The 14668-nt window shown below is 37.1% G+C and overlaps 1 protein-coding gene across 1 annotated transcript in view; it reads left to right on the top strand.

The window, feature by feature from the left end:
• SYT16 (synaptotagmin 16) overlaps positions 1 to 14668 on the top strand; it is a 141145-nt gene that overhangs the window by 113422 nt on the left and 13055 nt on the right. The window contains exons 6-7 of the mRNA XM_069091731.1: positions 6137 to 6612; positions 10059 to 10246. Coding sequence (XP_068947832.1) covers positions 6137 to 6612; positions 10059 to 10246 — 664 coding nt within the window. The remainder of the gene's footprint in view (positions 1 to 6136; positions 6613 to 10058; positions 10247 to 14668) is intronic.

Genomic DNA, 14668 nt, shown 5'->3' with positions numbered 1-14668 from the left:
AGAAAACAGAAACTGCAGAAGGGCTTAGAGTGGAGTAGTCCATATGAAACAGGAGCAGAGAGCTGCCTATATATGAATCCAGGCAAGAGCCTGTTTTTAATTATTTAATTAATTTAATTTAATTATTTCTTCACTTTTTTTGTTACTCCTTTATCAAATGATTGACCCTTTTTTTCATTATTTTCTTATGTCTCATGACTCATCACCCCCCCATTTTTCCTCTACCTCTCTTACTTGATTTTTAAAATCCTTTTTGAACTCTTCCATGACTTGAGACCAATTTATATTTTTCTTTGAGACTTTGAATAAAGCAGTGTTGACTCTGTTGTCATCTAATGAGTTTGTGTTTTGATATCCCCTGTCACCATAATATTTTCTGTAGTTGGTATCATTTCCTAGGCTTTGCTCATTTTCCAGTCTATTTCTTGACTTTTAACTCTATACTAAAGCTATGCTTGTGTAATGGAGGGGGCACTGTCCCAAGCTTTAAGTTTTTTTGTGCAGTTGTTTTGAGAGATAATTCTGGAGACCTGTAAGTTTTCATTTTTTCCAAGGACATATGATCTAGAGAGAGGTGTGTTTATTACTCTTCTGGCCTGTGCTTTCATCTGTGAGTGACTATAAGGACTCTTTTCTACCTTGGAACTGTGACCAGGGTCCCAACTTCCCTGTGGCCACAAGTTCTGTATATTAGTGTTCCTGCTTGCCCTGTGGCTGAGACTCAGGACTATGACCCAGATCCAAGTATGGGCAATGCAACCAAGTTCTGCTCCTGGTGTCAGCAAAAGGACTTCTCTAATCTCTTTTTTTAAAAAAAATTATTTATTTATTTTTAGTTTTCAACATTTAACACATCATTTCCATAGTAGTTATATTGTGAAAGACTAACTATATTTCCTTCCGTCCTATCCTGCCCCCCACTTATTCTATTTTCTCCTTTGACCCTATCCATTTTCACAAATGTTTGCTTCTAAGTACCTTCTCTCCCAATCTGCCCTCCCTTCTATCATCCCCCCTCTTGTCCCCTACCCCCTATTTTCCTGTAGGGTAAGATACCCAATTGAATGTGTATATTATTCCCTCCTTAAGCCAAATTCAATGAGAATCGGATTGTCCCATTTCCTTTCACCATCCTGCTCTTCCCCTCCATTGTAACAGTTTTCTCTTGCCTCTTTTATATGAAATAATTTACCCTAATTTATAATATACCCTAATCCCTTTCTTCTTCTCCCAATATAATATATTCCTCTCTCACCTCTTTATTTTATTTTTTAGATATCATCACTTCATATTCAATTCATCCTGTGCCCTCTGTTTATGTATACATGAACATGCATATGCCCACACTCATATATATATATATATATACATACACACATATACTCTCCTATACATACATATATATGTATGTATACACACACACATATATTCCCTTCAACTATCCTCCTCATACCTGTAATCTTCTTCTGACCAGTTGTCTGACTCTCTTACCATCTGTGGGCTGAGAGATTCAGAAACTGTCACTTCCACTGCTGATCCAGTCTCCCTCAAGGCCTACTGCTTGTCAGCCGGGGTGTTGTAATGGAAATGTAAATTTAAAGATCTTCCCTTCCCTTAGGCCCTTTGATAGGCTTAAGAGACTCTGAGAACCTTCCTTGATTTGAAAATATACTCTGCCTCCTAATAGGCTGAATGTGGTCACATGGAGCCTGTGGCAGGAGGCTTGGTTTTCAGGAATGCCCACACCTTGATGCTGTGTGATTGGGCAATGGGTCAAGAGGGTGGTTACATTCTCTGACCCAGGAGAAGGCTATATAATCCCTGATGTAAAGCTTTGCTTTGGGGCTCACTTTGAGAAGTGTTCTGTGATTTGATCAGATGAGACTCTGGGAAGCCATTATTGAGAACACCCCTGGCTTTGAAAAACCCAGATGTTGATTGGTATGGATGTAATGGTTGGACAGTTTGGAAACCTGCCGACTTGATCTGTTTCTCTGTCTTGATAATTCTGTCTGTATACTCTGATGTTCGGGGTGCTGACCTTTTCCCCCTCAACTAGGTAAACGATATATATTTGACTGATTAAAATAAGCTTGTTAACCAATTTTGAGCTGCTTTCCTTTAGCAAAGCAGATCTAAGAACCTGTGTTGGCAGCCACCCTGGGGATGCTGGGGTGCTTGCCGATACAGGTGTGGCTTGTGCTTGATTGAGCTCCACTCTCATTCTGGTACAACCAATCTTTCCTGCTGACTTTCTATATTGTCTTAGACTGGAAAGTTGTTTTATTCCATTCTTTTGTGTGCTCTGTTGCTCCAGAATTTGTTTGGAGAGATTTGGGGAAGAGCTTAGGTGAGTCCCTGCCTTTCTCTGCCATCTTGGCTCCTCTTCCCTCTATCTCCTCTTAAAGGCAAAGTAATAGTCTCTGTGAGAGATACAACAGCTGATGCTACATTTCTCCTTGTGGGGAGAAATTTTAGTCTCTTGGAAAATCACTTGGAGTCCATTAAATCCAACTTAATATTATACATAATAAACATATCAAAATGGAAAGTAGAACTTAACAAGGTATGTGTTTGATATAGTGAAATAAATATATGTATCCACACTTTCTTACAGAAACAAAAATTCATGCACATATTATGCAATTACTTTCAAGGAGACAAAGACAGCAAAAAAATGAACACCGACAGGTAAAATAATAAAGTATAATAGCAATACCTGTATAATGCTGCATATTCAAATAGAAAATACAAAGGTCCATCATATGTAATTAATCAGGAATTCTGACTGTAAGAAGTCCATTTCTTCTGTTTATTCTGTCACATTATGATTTTGTTTAGTTAGATAGATAGGATGTTTCTTGGTCTGTTGTAAACTATCAATCTTTATACATAAGTACCTAAATTGGTTAATGGTTTTCCATAGTTATCAAACTAACAGCCTGAACCAGATTAAAAGGTAACTGGGAAGTATTTAACAAAATAAATAAAAATATAATACAACATTGATAATGTTAATTTGTGGTTTTCTAAGTCAATATACAGCTCACAGATATACTGTTTCTATTTGAATTTGACATCACTGGTCTTAGACTCACTATTAATCTTTCTCAATTCCATGAATTGTCTTTTGACCCTTGGGGTCTCTATAACAAAGGTTCCAGCTAGGATGCCTCTGGATTCAGCCCTTCACCTTATCTGGATCAAAGCTTTCATTAGTAATATATGCAATTATTAAATTTCTATTTACACTCTCAGTTTAACCACAGCAACACAACTTTAATGAGCTTTCTATGCTTATTAGGAAACAAGTTTGGCTTTTTTTATCATTCAGTTGCTGTTTCACTGTGGTAGTTTCCTTTCAAATATCTTTCAACATTTCTTTTGTATTAAGGTTACAGTTTGTTTTGTACTTCAGCTGTCTATATCTGCTACATGAACATCTTGATTTCTTATATAAAAGCATCAGCATGCTTTTGCTTTACCCGTTTTGCAATTTTTGATCCTTACAACAAATATATGAAGTTAGTGCTAGAGTGTTTTCATCCTTGACATTTCTTCAGCCTTTGACATGGTTGATTATCTTCTTCTCTTTGAAGTTATCTTCTCTGTAGTTTTTTTTTTTTTGCTATTTTTTGGAGGGGGAAGGCAGGGCAATTGGGGTTAAGTGACTTGCCCAAGATCACATGGCTAGTAAGTGTTAAGTGTCTGAGGCTGAATTTGAACTTAGGTCCTCCTTATTCAAGAGCTGGTGCTCTAGTCACTGTGCCACCTAGCACAGTGGGGCATAGAGGGGCACTCTGTAGTTTTTTTGTGTTTATGTTTTATATGTTTATGACACTGCTCTCTTCTAGTTTTTCTCTTCTCTGACTGACATTGTCCTCCTTCTCCTTTGCTGGACCAGTGGTTATCTTCCAAAGTTCTTTCCTTGGCCCTCATATCTTCTCCCTCTATACTATTTCCTTACGTCATCTTATTAGCTCCCTTGGGTTCAGTTTTCATATCTTTTCAGATGATTCTCAAACTTATTTATTCATCCCTAACATCTCTCCTAACCTTCATTCTTGCATTTCTAACTACCTGTTGAACATCTCAAACTTGATGTCTTATTGATACCCTGAACCTAATGTGTCTAAAACTAAACTAATGATCTCTTACTCATTCCCTCCTATCTTTCCACTAATTTCTCTATTTCTATCCATGGTACCACTATCCTCCTAATCACAGTTAGGTCTTATCCTCAACTCCTCACCCCCTCTCACATTGTATATTCAACCTTTGCCAAGTGTGTTGATTTTGCCTATGCAACATTTCCTGTATATGCCCTTTTCTTTCTTCTGACACTGCAGTGCAGGCCCTTATCACTTCACACCTGGACTATAGCAATAGCCTGCTCATTGGTCTCTGTGTCTCAAGGACCTTACCACTCTTAACTTTTTTCCACTGAGTTGTACAAGTGATCATGTCACACCATCATTCTCCAATGAACTCCAGTGCCTCCCTGTTACCTCCAGGATCAAATACTAAATCCTTTGTTTAGTTTTTAAAGTCCATCATAACCTGACCCCTTCCTACTCTTCCAGTCTTCTTATACCTTACTTCCATCTTTGTTCTATATGTTTCAGTGAAACTGGCCTCCTTGCTGATCCCTGCAGAAGAATCTTCATGTTTTCTCTCCATACCTTTGTACTGGCTATCTCCTAAGCCTGAAAATGCATCTTTAAACACCACTTTCTATAAGAAACTTGTTTTGATCAACTAAGCTGCTACTACTCCCCTCAAAAAAATTACATTATATATTATAATGAATGCAGAGATCAATTATCTAATAGAGTAAACTTTTTTTGAGGGGAAGGGCTATTTTATTTTTTCTTTCAATTCCAGGGCTCTAGTATAGTGCATGACACACACAAGGTACTTAATAAATGCTTATTGACTCATTGACTTACCTGTCATTAAGACAGGATTTGAACCCAGTTCTTCCTGAAACTCAGTCTAGAACTCTATCCAACAGTACAGATTATCTCTCTTGGCCAAGATAAAATTTCTGTATTATCCTTGGCTTTTAACTAGTCAAACAATGTAATCAAGAATAGAAAAGCTTGGTATTTTAATGGAGAACTGTGACAGTTTCCCAATGGGTAGGCTTAAGTTATCTTCCAAAGACTCTTCTCCAGTATTATTTATGCATATACATATACATGTCATTTTTATTAAAACCAATCTCTATAGCAACCACTTTTATCACTTGAAACTTACTTGGATAAATGTCCCTAAATAGAAACTCTTATGTGTTGATATGCTCAGAGAGAAAGGATATGGAAAGCTTTCCTCTCATTCTGCAAGAAATCTCAACTTTTATAGTAATATATTTTGGGTCCTAAAAATTAAAATAACTCATAAAATGTATGGTGGAATTCATGGTATATCTAGGGAGAAGGAAATATCTGTAATTCATGGTGTGACAAATAGTCTAAACAAACAAAATCTTTGTTAATACATTGATACATATAAAGATTTTCATATTTCTTTTGGGTTGGTTGGTAAATACAAAATGTTATACCTTTTTGATGGCTTTAATCAATGCTAAATTTCAGTGATTAGGAGAAAGCTATTATCAGGCATTGACCAAACATTGGCTTACTTCACCCATGTAGATTGAAAATGTACCTGATCATATACAGTTAACACAATCATTTTGTTTGCAATGTAGAGTCCATATTTGTGATGACAGGATAGACATCAAGAAATGACTATGATGAAAATAACAATAGGCATTGTTAATATAGATATATAGATGCACATCTCTATTAATATTGTTTTCTGCTCTGAGTCGCCAGCAAGATTGGAGTCCTCAGAAGAAATGGGGTCATGCAGGAGACATCTGACTGAGCCACACTTGATTAGATCAGCTCAAACTTGGATTCAACTTTTCATACTTTGAAAATGGTTTCAGTAAATCATGGTGTAGTCTGTGACTGACAAAGAGCTATGTCTGATTTAATTCTATGTTAATATCTAAGCAAATAGGTCAATCTCAATTGTATTGGGTAACTATGAAACTTTGTAAGAACTCTGTTATCTACTGAAAAATGATTAATTTGTTCCCATTTATATCTTAATCTGTTTGTCACAGGAGCACAATGGACTCAATGTTCCTCACTTCCCTCCCAGTGCCTGTGAACCCATCTCAAAGTGTGGGAACTTAGATGTCATCTTTGAATATAATCTTTCCAGTCAAAAGCTTGCAGTGACAATTGTAAAGGCCCAGAACATTCCAGATAAAGACCGAAGTGGTGCCAATGCACGGCAAGTTCACACTGTACTGCTTACCAGAAAGAAGCAAAGGGGTAAGACCAGTGTTCAAAGAGGGCCCACTCCAATTTTCAAAGAGAAGGTATTCTTTAGTAAACTGAAGCCTGAAGATTTGGGGGGCTACTCAGTCCGATTTCATCTATATGCCATACTCAAGATGAACCCAGAGAAGATGATGGGAGAAAAGTTGTTTCATCTTAGCCAGTTGTGCCAAGAAGGGAAAATGAAAGTGACTTTGGTTTTGGAGCCAAGGAGTAATATGAGTGTAAGTATTTATGGAGGTGTTAGCCAATTCAAGTAATTTTACTGGAGGGATAAGGGTTGCTAGCTTTTGATTTAGCATGTTCAATCAGATATATCAGAATTCAACAGATGCTTCTACCTAATTTTCAGTTGGGTCTTCACATGGAGTAATTTTGTAAGCCATTAATTTTGCTTATTGTCTTCACATTAACTTGATAGATTTATTTAGCTTTTGTTCATTTTAGGATGTGAAAACAGTGGTTGGAACAGGGTAGGGGTAGAAAGGTAAGATATCAGAACATAAGGAGTGTATGTTGACTTTGAGGTTCACTGATGATTGAAACTTTCCCTAGGGAAAAATTTCAAAGACTAGGGCTTTCAGAAACTAGAAGGAAGCATATACATCTGAGGCAGGGTCATAAAGTTAGACAGCATGGCTCTCCAGGTGAGGCTGCACACCTTCTGATTCTGAGGCCTATTCCATCAAATAAAGTATTTGTGTCCCCCCCCTCCTGCTATTATTTTCTTCCTAGGTCAGGTTTTCAGAAATGAGCCACTTGGTTCAGCACATTGAAAAGTTAGCTTCAGCACTGGATATTTGCATCTCTACATGAGACCATCCATTTTATAAAGTTTGCTGTTTGAAAATAGCGGTTGGATCATGCACACTTTTTCTCAGAACAAAGAATGGATCTAAGACCTTAAAGACCAGATTCTTAGCTCTCTTAATGGGGCAATATCAATATATTATTAATTACCTGTAATTATTGTAATTTCTGTTGCTGAAAGGGAGGGAGGAATGCATTTCATTAGATTTCTGTACCTTCAGTAATTGGGCAATTTGCATCTTAATATCCAATTTTAAGTGTGAAAGATGGGTGGGCATTAAAGCAGAGAATTACTTGAAATGTTTTACGTCACATTGTATAGTGCAGCCTATTACTATAATAATTTGTTTTGTGATAGTCACAAAGTTAATATTATATCGCCCAGGAAGGAGGCAAGGGTAGGTAGGGGAAGGCCTAAGGTATATAGAGAATGTTAGATTCATGATTCAAGAAATATAAAGACAGAGCCTATATCAGTTGGAATATCATGTAATCCCAAATCTAGTTTCTATTTGGGGGAGGTAGATTATGGAAGAAGCAGCTTGGAAATATATTCCTATTGAGTGCAGACTATGTGGGAACTAATGAAGAGGAAAAACCACAGATAGATAGAGGAGCTGTCCACTCCCCTTTAGAACAATTATTCTCTTATTAATTATTAATCAGAGTTGGAAGGAATATTACAGATCATCTATTCCTCCCAATCCCATCATTTTACATATGAGGAAAACAGATCTGAAGAAGTGAAGTAATATATAAGAAATAACAGTTTTTTTCCTCCATCTTTCCAGACTGTTTGTTGTACTGAGTGGGTAGTGAATGCTTGCTGATTGAATAAATGTTGCAAGGAAGTTAGTATTTGTTTCTTTTTTAAACATTTTAAACATAAACTTGCTTAGTGAAAATATACATTTAAATTAATTTCAGCACTTAATAAATCAAAACAGTATTTTACTCATTCCAATTCATCATCAGAATTCGTTATTCAATCTCACTTATTTTTTCCTCAGTTCAGCACATCCATGTTTATTCCATTTTTTAGTTCAAATGATTTTGTCTTGCATTATTTCACAAAGATCTTTCTAAATTTATTTATTTTATTCATGTATTGCGATTTTAATTGCATCCTGTATTCTATTAATATGATAGTGGAAGGGATGAGATTGGTGCTTTACTTTGTATAGGGAACCCCCATTATAGATAATTTCCCTTATCAATGAATATTGTTACCTGCTTTGTAACTTTCAAGTCTTAGAGAGTTTATTGGGGCATTGAGAAGTTTAAAAACAAAAACAAAACAAAAGCCAAGCTCACACATGGGACTTAAACTTATCATCTTTGCTGTGAGACCAGCTCCCTATTCACTACACCACACTGCCTCTTTATATTAGCATACCATAATTTGTTTAGTCATTTACTACTTTTGGGTATTGAGATTTTTTCTCTATTTTTTTACAGTGACATACAACAGATTGATTTTCATTGTTAGGTCCACTTTGGACTTACAGGGTCATAGGATTTAGAGCTGGGTTGGGCCTTGATTATAATCTAATCCAAATCTTTCATTTTACAGATGAGTAGAGGGAGGCAGAGGTGAACGATTTTTTCAAGTCCACACAGGTAGTAAATAGTATATCTAGAATTTGAATCAAGGTCTTTTGACTCTAAATGTAGTGACTAAGAGACCTTGGACAAGTCAATTCACCTCTATGGTCCTTACTTTCCTCCTCTGTAAAATAATAGAACTATATTAGCTATATTATCCTTTGAAGCAGCTAGATAGCTCAGGGCATACCGTACTGGGCCTGAAGTCAGGAAGATCTGAGTTCAAATCTCTCCTCAGACACTTACTAGGTGTGTGACCTTGGGCAAGTCACTTATGAGCATTTACATAGTACCTACTATGTGTGAGGCACTGTGATAAGTCCTTTACATTATATGTCTCATTTCTTCTTTACAACCCTGTGAGGTAGATGCTGTTATTATCCCCATTTTATAATTGAGGAAACTGAAGCAAATAGAGATTAAATGACTTTACCAGGGTCACATAGAGCTAGTAAGTATCTGAAATGATATTTGAACTCAGATCTTCCTCACTCTGGGCCTGGTACTTCATCCATTGGGTCACCTAGCTGCTTCCTAAGCCTGTATGTTATAAAGTATTGCCTAACTGCATCAGTGGAGAAAGTTTCCACACTGGAAGTCCTCCATGTGAATGAAATCAAAGCTCAGATTACCCCCTCACTTTTCTACCCCCCAAAGGTCTTACAGTGTATAATCCCACATTGACTTATCTATAAAATGGGTAAGAATCTGTTTTGTGAAATGCAACATTTCATTTTCATCTATTTTCCTGGGAGAAAGGGAGAGGAGATAGCAGATATATTTTACAACCTTCCAAAAAGTTAAAAAAAAAGAGAGATCCCATATTTTGTATAGTGTAATAGAGCATTCCAAAATCATGACCTCATGCATTAAGAAATAATAGAAAATGGAGAGGCAGTGCTGGAGTAGATAAATTCTGCTGATATGTTCAAGTAGAAATTACTCTAATGGGAATTTTGGTCTATATTAAATGTATTATTATCTGTGTGTATGTATATTCAAGGTCTTTATTTACATTGGTAATAACATCTTTGGCCTTTTGTTTTCAGAGAGGAAATATTGAGCACAGACAGATCTTTAAACAAATGTGTCTGGCTAATGATGTGGCGACCTCATCCTCGATTCTGTCCCCCTGTCCCATTATTATTCAAGTAGAGTGCACAATTTGAAATCTTTAGCAGCCATTGAAATTATGTCACAATTTCACCCAACATAATGTAAGCTGGATAGAAAAGAGAGTAGTGTGAAGTGTCCCAATAGTTTCTTTGTTGTTCTTTCCTGCCAAAGTGGAGAGTCTCAGCTCAGCCTGTCTGCAGATTCTCACAGTCCTAGTCCATCATCCACACAGTCTTTGTCACATGGAGGAGTGCCAGAGCTCTTGGTGGGGTTGTCATATAATGCCACAACAGGACGATTATCTGTACAAATTATCAAAGGCAGCCATTTCCCAAACCTTGCTATTAACAGACCTCCTGGTAAGTGAAATTCTGTTTTGCCAGCAAAAGTACTTACAGAGAGCAATTGAAGCCATAGCTGCCTTTATCTTATTTTTGTAATTTCTATACTAATAAAGATCTTAATTGGTGTGTGGTTGGGTTTTTCAATAACTCTTAGTTTAACTAGGTAGAAATTCCTTCAAAATATAAGGGATTCCTGATAACCAACATGCTGAAACTATGTTAATGTTTATGTTTTTATTTTTGCATATGAAAAATGCAATATTTTCAGTAGCATAATACGTAAGCACAACTGACATCTATTAATAAGGTGAAATAATTAATTTTTACTATCAGGAACCACTGAGCTGGAAGTAATCTTGAGAGTTTACTTTTTAAAAATTCCCTCATCACTAGAAAAAATAATACTAAATAATCAATGCGATAGAGTTAAAAAACAAAACAAAACAAAACAAAACAAAAAACCAAAAACACTGGCCTGGGAGTTAGGGCAACTGAATCTTTGTCCCAGATTTTCTCTTCTGTGTCACCTTGGACAAATCTTTTACCCTTTCTCTAACTCAGTTTCCTCATTGTCAAGCATGGAAATTGGAAGATGCCTTCCAACACTTATGATTCTATTTAATTTGTTCTACTCTTAATTTCTTGGAACTTTCTTGATAGCTTATTGTGATGGGGGGATAGCAATAGGTTATGCAGGAACTCTGATCCTTATCAACAACCAGAATGCCTGCGATTCAGTCTGGAAAGAATTCAGTAGGCCTAAGTGGTCTTGAAGTCGGGATTGTAAAAGTTTATTTTTACACTTTACAGTGGGCAAGGGTGCTTAGGGGACCTGCAAGTTAATTGTTACGCTGCCCAGTGGGCAAGAGTTTTTAGGGAACCTGCAAACTTAAAGAAGACATAGGAAAAGTTTTAGGCAGCCTAGGCAATAAATCAGATGTAAATTATGCTAACTAGGTGAGTAAGGGTGGGATTAGGGAGGAGTTAAGGAGTGGTCAGTGCTTAAAGGAACATGCACTTTTAATGCCAACTGCTCAGGTTATTGCCCATAATTTACTGGGAAATAGCCCAAGGGGTGCTACCTGCAGGTGTGGTTTTTGGCCTGAAACATCACTAAGTCAGCTAGCGGTCAAGGGCTGACTGAGAAGTGCCTATTCTGCCACCTATCAGTGTCATGTTTGACAAGATGGATGTTGGGAACCAAGACTAATGGAGACTCAGTATGTGGATAATTGGCTAAGGAGTTAACCTATAGGTAATGCTTTGAAGCATTCATAGGGGCAGCTGGGCACTTTACTAAGGGGAGATAACATTTGCCTAAGCTAAAATGTTCATAGATGGTTTAGTGAGGGATTCATAAGTGTAGCTTGTTATTGTTCCAAGCAGAAATAAACAGTTCATGAGTTGTTGCTGGGCAGAGTGCTGGCAGGGGGAAGGGGCAGAGTTAATGCTCTGAGGCTGGGGAGGGAAAAATTTGATTTTACAGACTGGTTTTACAAACTGATGTTACAAATTGATATTACAAATTAAGTTTACAAATTGATTTTACAGACATAGATCCCAAGCCCCACATCAATTTTTGTTATTTAATACTGTTTCATTGTATCAGTTTTACTTTATTAAAGATATCTAGGGGTCAGTCTATATTATTTAATGATGATGGAGCCCTACTTATCCTTGTGTGTCAGGTCTCTAGAAGGCTAGTTCTTACTTGGATTGGTTCTAGAGCTTACAAAGTCAGTTATTTGAAAGGGCATAACCAATCTTCAATGAGAACAATATCCAAGTTCCCCTTCTAATTCAATCAAGAGAAACTCCTCCATACCTAGTAGTTGCTAATATTTATATATTACCATCATAAGTGCTTTACAATCATTATCTCATTTGATCCTCATAACTCTGGGAAGTAGGTGCTATTATTGTCTTCATTTTACAGTTGAAGAAACTGAGGCAAAAAGGAGTTAAGGGACTTGCCCAGGGTCACAGATCTACTAAGTTTCTGGGGCTGGATTTGAACTCTGGTCTTCCTGACTCCAGATCTCTATCTGACTCCAATACCCTACCCACTGTGTCATCAAGCTGCCTCAGGGAACTGATGAATCAACTGCCTTCCTATTTCTATCACTCCATACTTCATAAAAGAATCTAGTGCTCAAACACATCACTTAATTATTTGGCCCTTCTTTAATTACCTTCCTGGCTAGGGATTGGTCAGAGTTCAACTGCATCATACTTAATATTTCTATTATTTCAATGCATTTTCTGCTATTTTGATTTGATCCATGGTCCTGAGATTGACCAGCCAAGAAGTGGGAAGTCATTGCTTAGGTAATGAATAATAAAAGGAAATGGGAACAATGAGTAAGGCAGTTGTAATGCCATGCATAGAAGCTTTCCAGAAGAACTGCTATTGTGAACAGCTTTTTTAAGGTTCTGATTACTCAGTACAGTGATCACTCTATTCCATAACAAAAGCAAAACATCCATGGAAAATCAAGGTACAGCATAATTCAAAATACAGCATCCACCATATTTCAACTTATCACATAAAATCACAATATAATATTCACAACATAGTATCAAAGTAAAATAGTCACTTAAGTTAATTCAATCAGTCTATTATCAAAGTACAAAGTCAAAGTCTTTCACTGTTGGGGCAAAGTCTTGATTAACTCAATTAGTCACTTATCAGTAGTCTCAAAGTCTTCCACTCTTGGGGCAAAGTCTTGATTAACTCAATCAGTCACTAATCAGTAACAATAGTCAAAGTACTCAAAGAACAATCAGTCACTTATTCAGCAAAGTCTTACTAAGAATCATAAACAAAACCCTTCACCCTTTAGGTCACTAGTAAACTATAATTCCATAATTACTCAGTACCCAAGGAGAGGTCTTTTCTTCATCTTGACTTGGGGCCTGTTCTCAGATTCCCTGGATCCCCTTCCATGGTCCCAGGTTCTACCTGGATTCAATGGCAGACAGCTCCCAGTTCCTTGACCAGATCTCTGGGGAGGTCCTGCTCCACACTGAAGTTCACAGGGTCTGGTCCATGTCAGCTTATTCACCATTTCTGCTCCAACGAATTCAAGGCTCAACCAAGCCACAAACAAAGTCTCAGCATTCTGGTCATGCTTCAGTCATCTGGGTTCCTGGCTCCTGGGCTCATAGCTCCAGATTCCAGGCTCCTGGGCTCCTGTTCAGAAGAAGCTCCACCAAGACAAGTTTTCAGGACTCAGTTCTCCATTCTTCTGTAGCTGTTCTGCCACCAGATCTTGGTCTCAAGGAAATTCTGACTGTGCCTCTCTGGGGCTTTTCTTATATATGCAGTATTACCTACTTCACTTCCTTTAGTCAACCCCTTCCTGTTACGTCAGTTAACAGGAGACAGTTCATACCTTCTGTTCCCCCAATCAGAGGCTTGATCAGTTACTAAGTGCTAAGTACCTGCTACTTTTGCCAACACAAAGGGATCTTCAAATTCAAAATTACGTTACCATTACAGCAGTGGACATAAGTAACCCATCCTTAAGCATCTTAATATTCAAGAGACAGCACCACAAGACCAAAATCTACACTCAGATTTGAGCTTATGACTCATTACCATTTAACACTGCAGGAGATCACATTTTCTATATGTGATGGGGTTTATTTTAGCCTATCTTTATTAAGCCCATTGGTTTTTTAGGTGGGAGTTTGAAATTATAGCCCTCAATTCATATAGCAAGGGAGAACCTCTGAGTTCTGAATAACAATAGTGGTTATGAGACTTCTAGGTAGCATTGATGTCCAAAGCAGGAAAGATAGTTACTTTGGATACATAATCATTGCTGCATTTTTCTGCTTCTTAATTGTATTTAATAACATTTATTTACTAGAGATGGCTTTATTTTGAAATGAGTTTTTGGGCACCTGATGACTGGTTTTACATAGTTCTCTGAAAAGTTGCCACCAATCTTTGTCATAGACATTCCCCACCCCATTTTGTTTGAAATATGAACCATAGTTTAAATGACTTACTCAAGGTCACTCAGGTAGTAAGTGGCAGACAGGATTTGGATATAGGTCATCTATTTCTAGAGGTAGTACTCTTTCTATTGCTACCTTTTGCTGAGGAAAAGGGGAAAGAGGAAGGTTTTTTGTGTTGCTCAATCTCTCAGCTTCAGATGCATCATATAGTGAGTGAAGAGGCTCAGGTCTTCAAGGTCAGTTATTGTTAAGAAGTACTACTGAAGAAGGAGGGAAAAATACATGTCAGATCTATGGATAGGGGAAGAATTAACAAAAGCAAAACCAAAATATTGGTTTTAACAAAATGAATGCTGCTAAAGTTAGAAGAAAAGCAGGAAATTGGGAGAAAAATCTTCAGTTTATCTATTAGAAGTCTCACTTCTAAACTATATAGGTAACTGAGTCAAATTTATAAGAATAAGATCCATT

Source organism: Petaurus breviceps, unplaced genomic scaffold (assembly GCF_028583685.1).
Source record: "Petaurus breviceps papuanus isolate PSGF00001 unplaced genomic scaffold, PetGlider_PUasm1.0 189, whole genome shotgun sequence".
NCBI lineage: Eukaryota > Metazoa > Chordata > Mammalia > Diprotodontia > Petauridae > Petaurus > Petaurus breviceps.
Note: the sequence above shows the minus strand (reverse complement) of the source record. Positions and strands in the feature narration are given on the sequence as shown.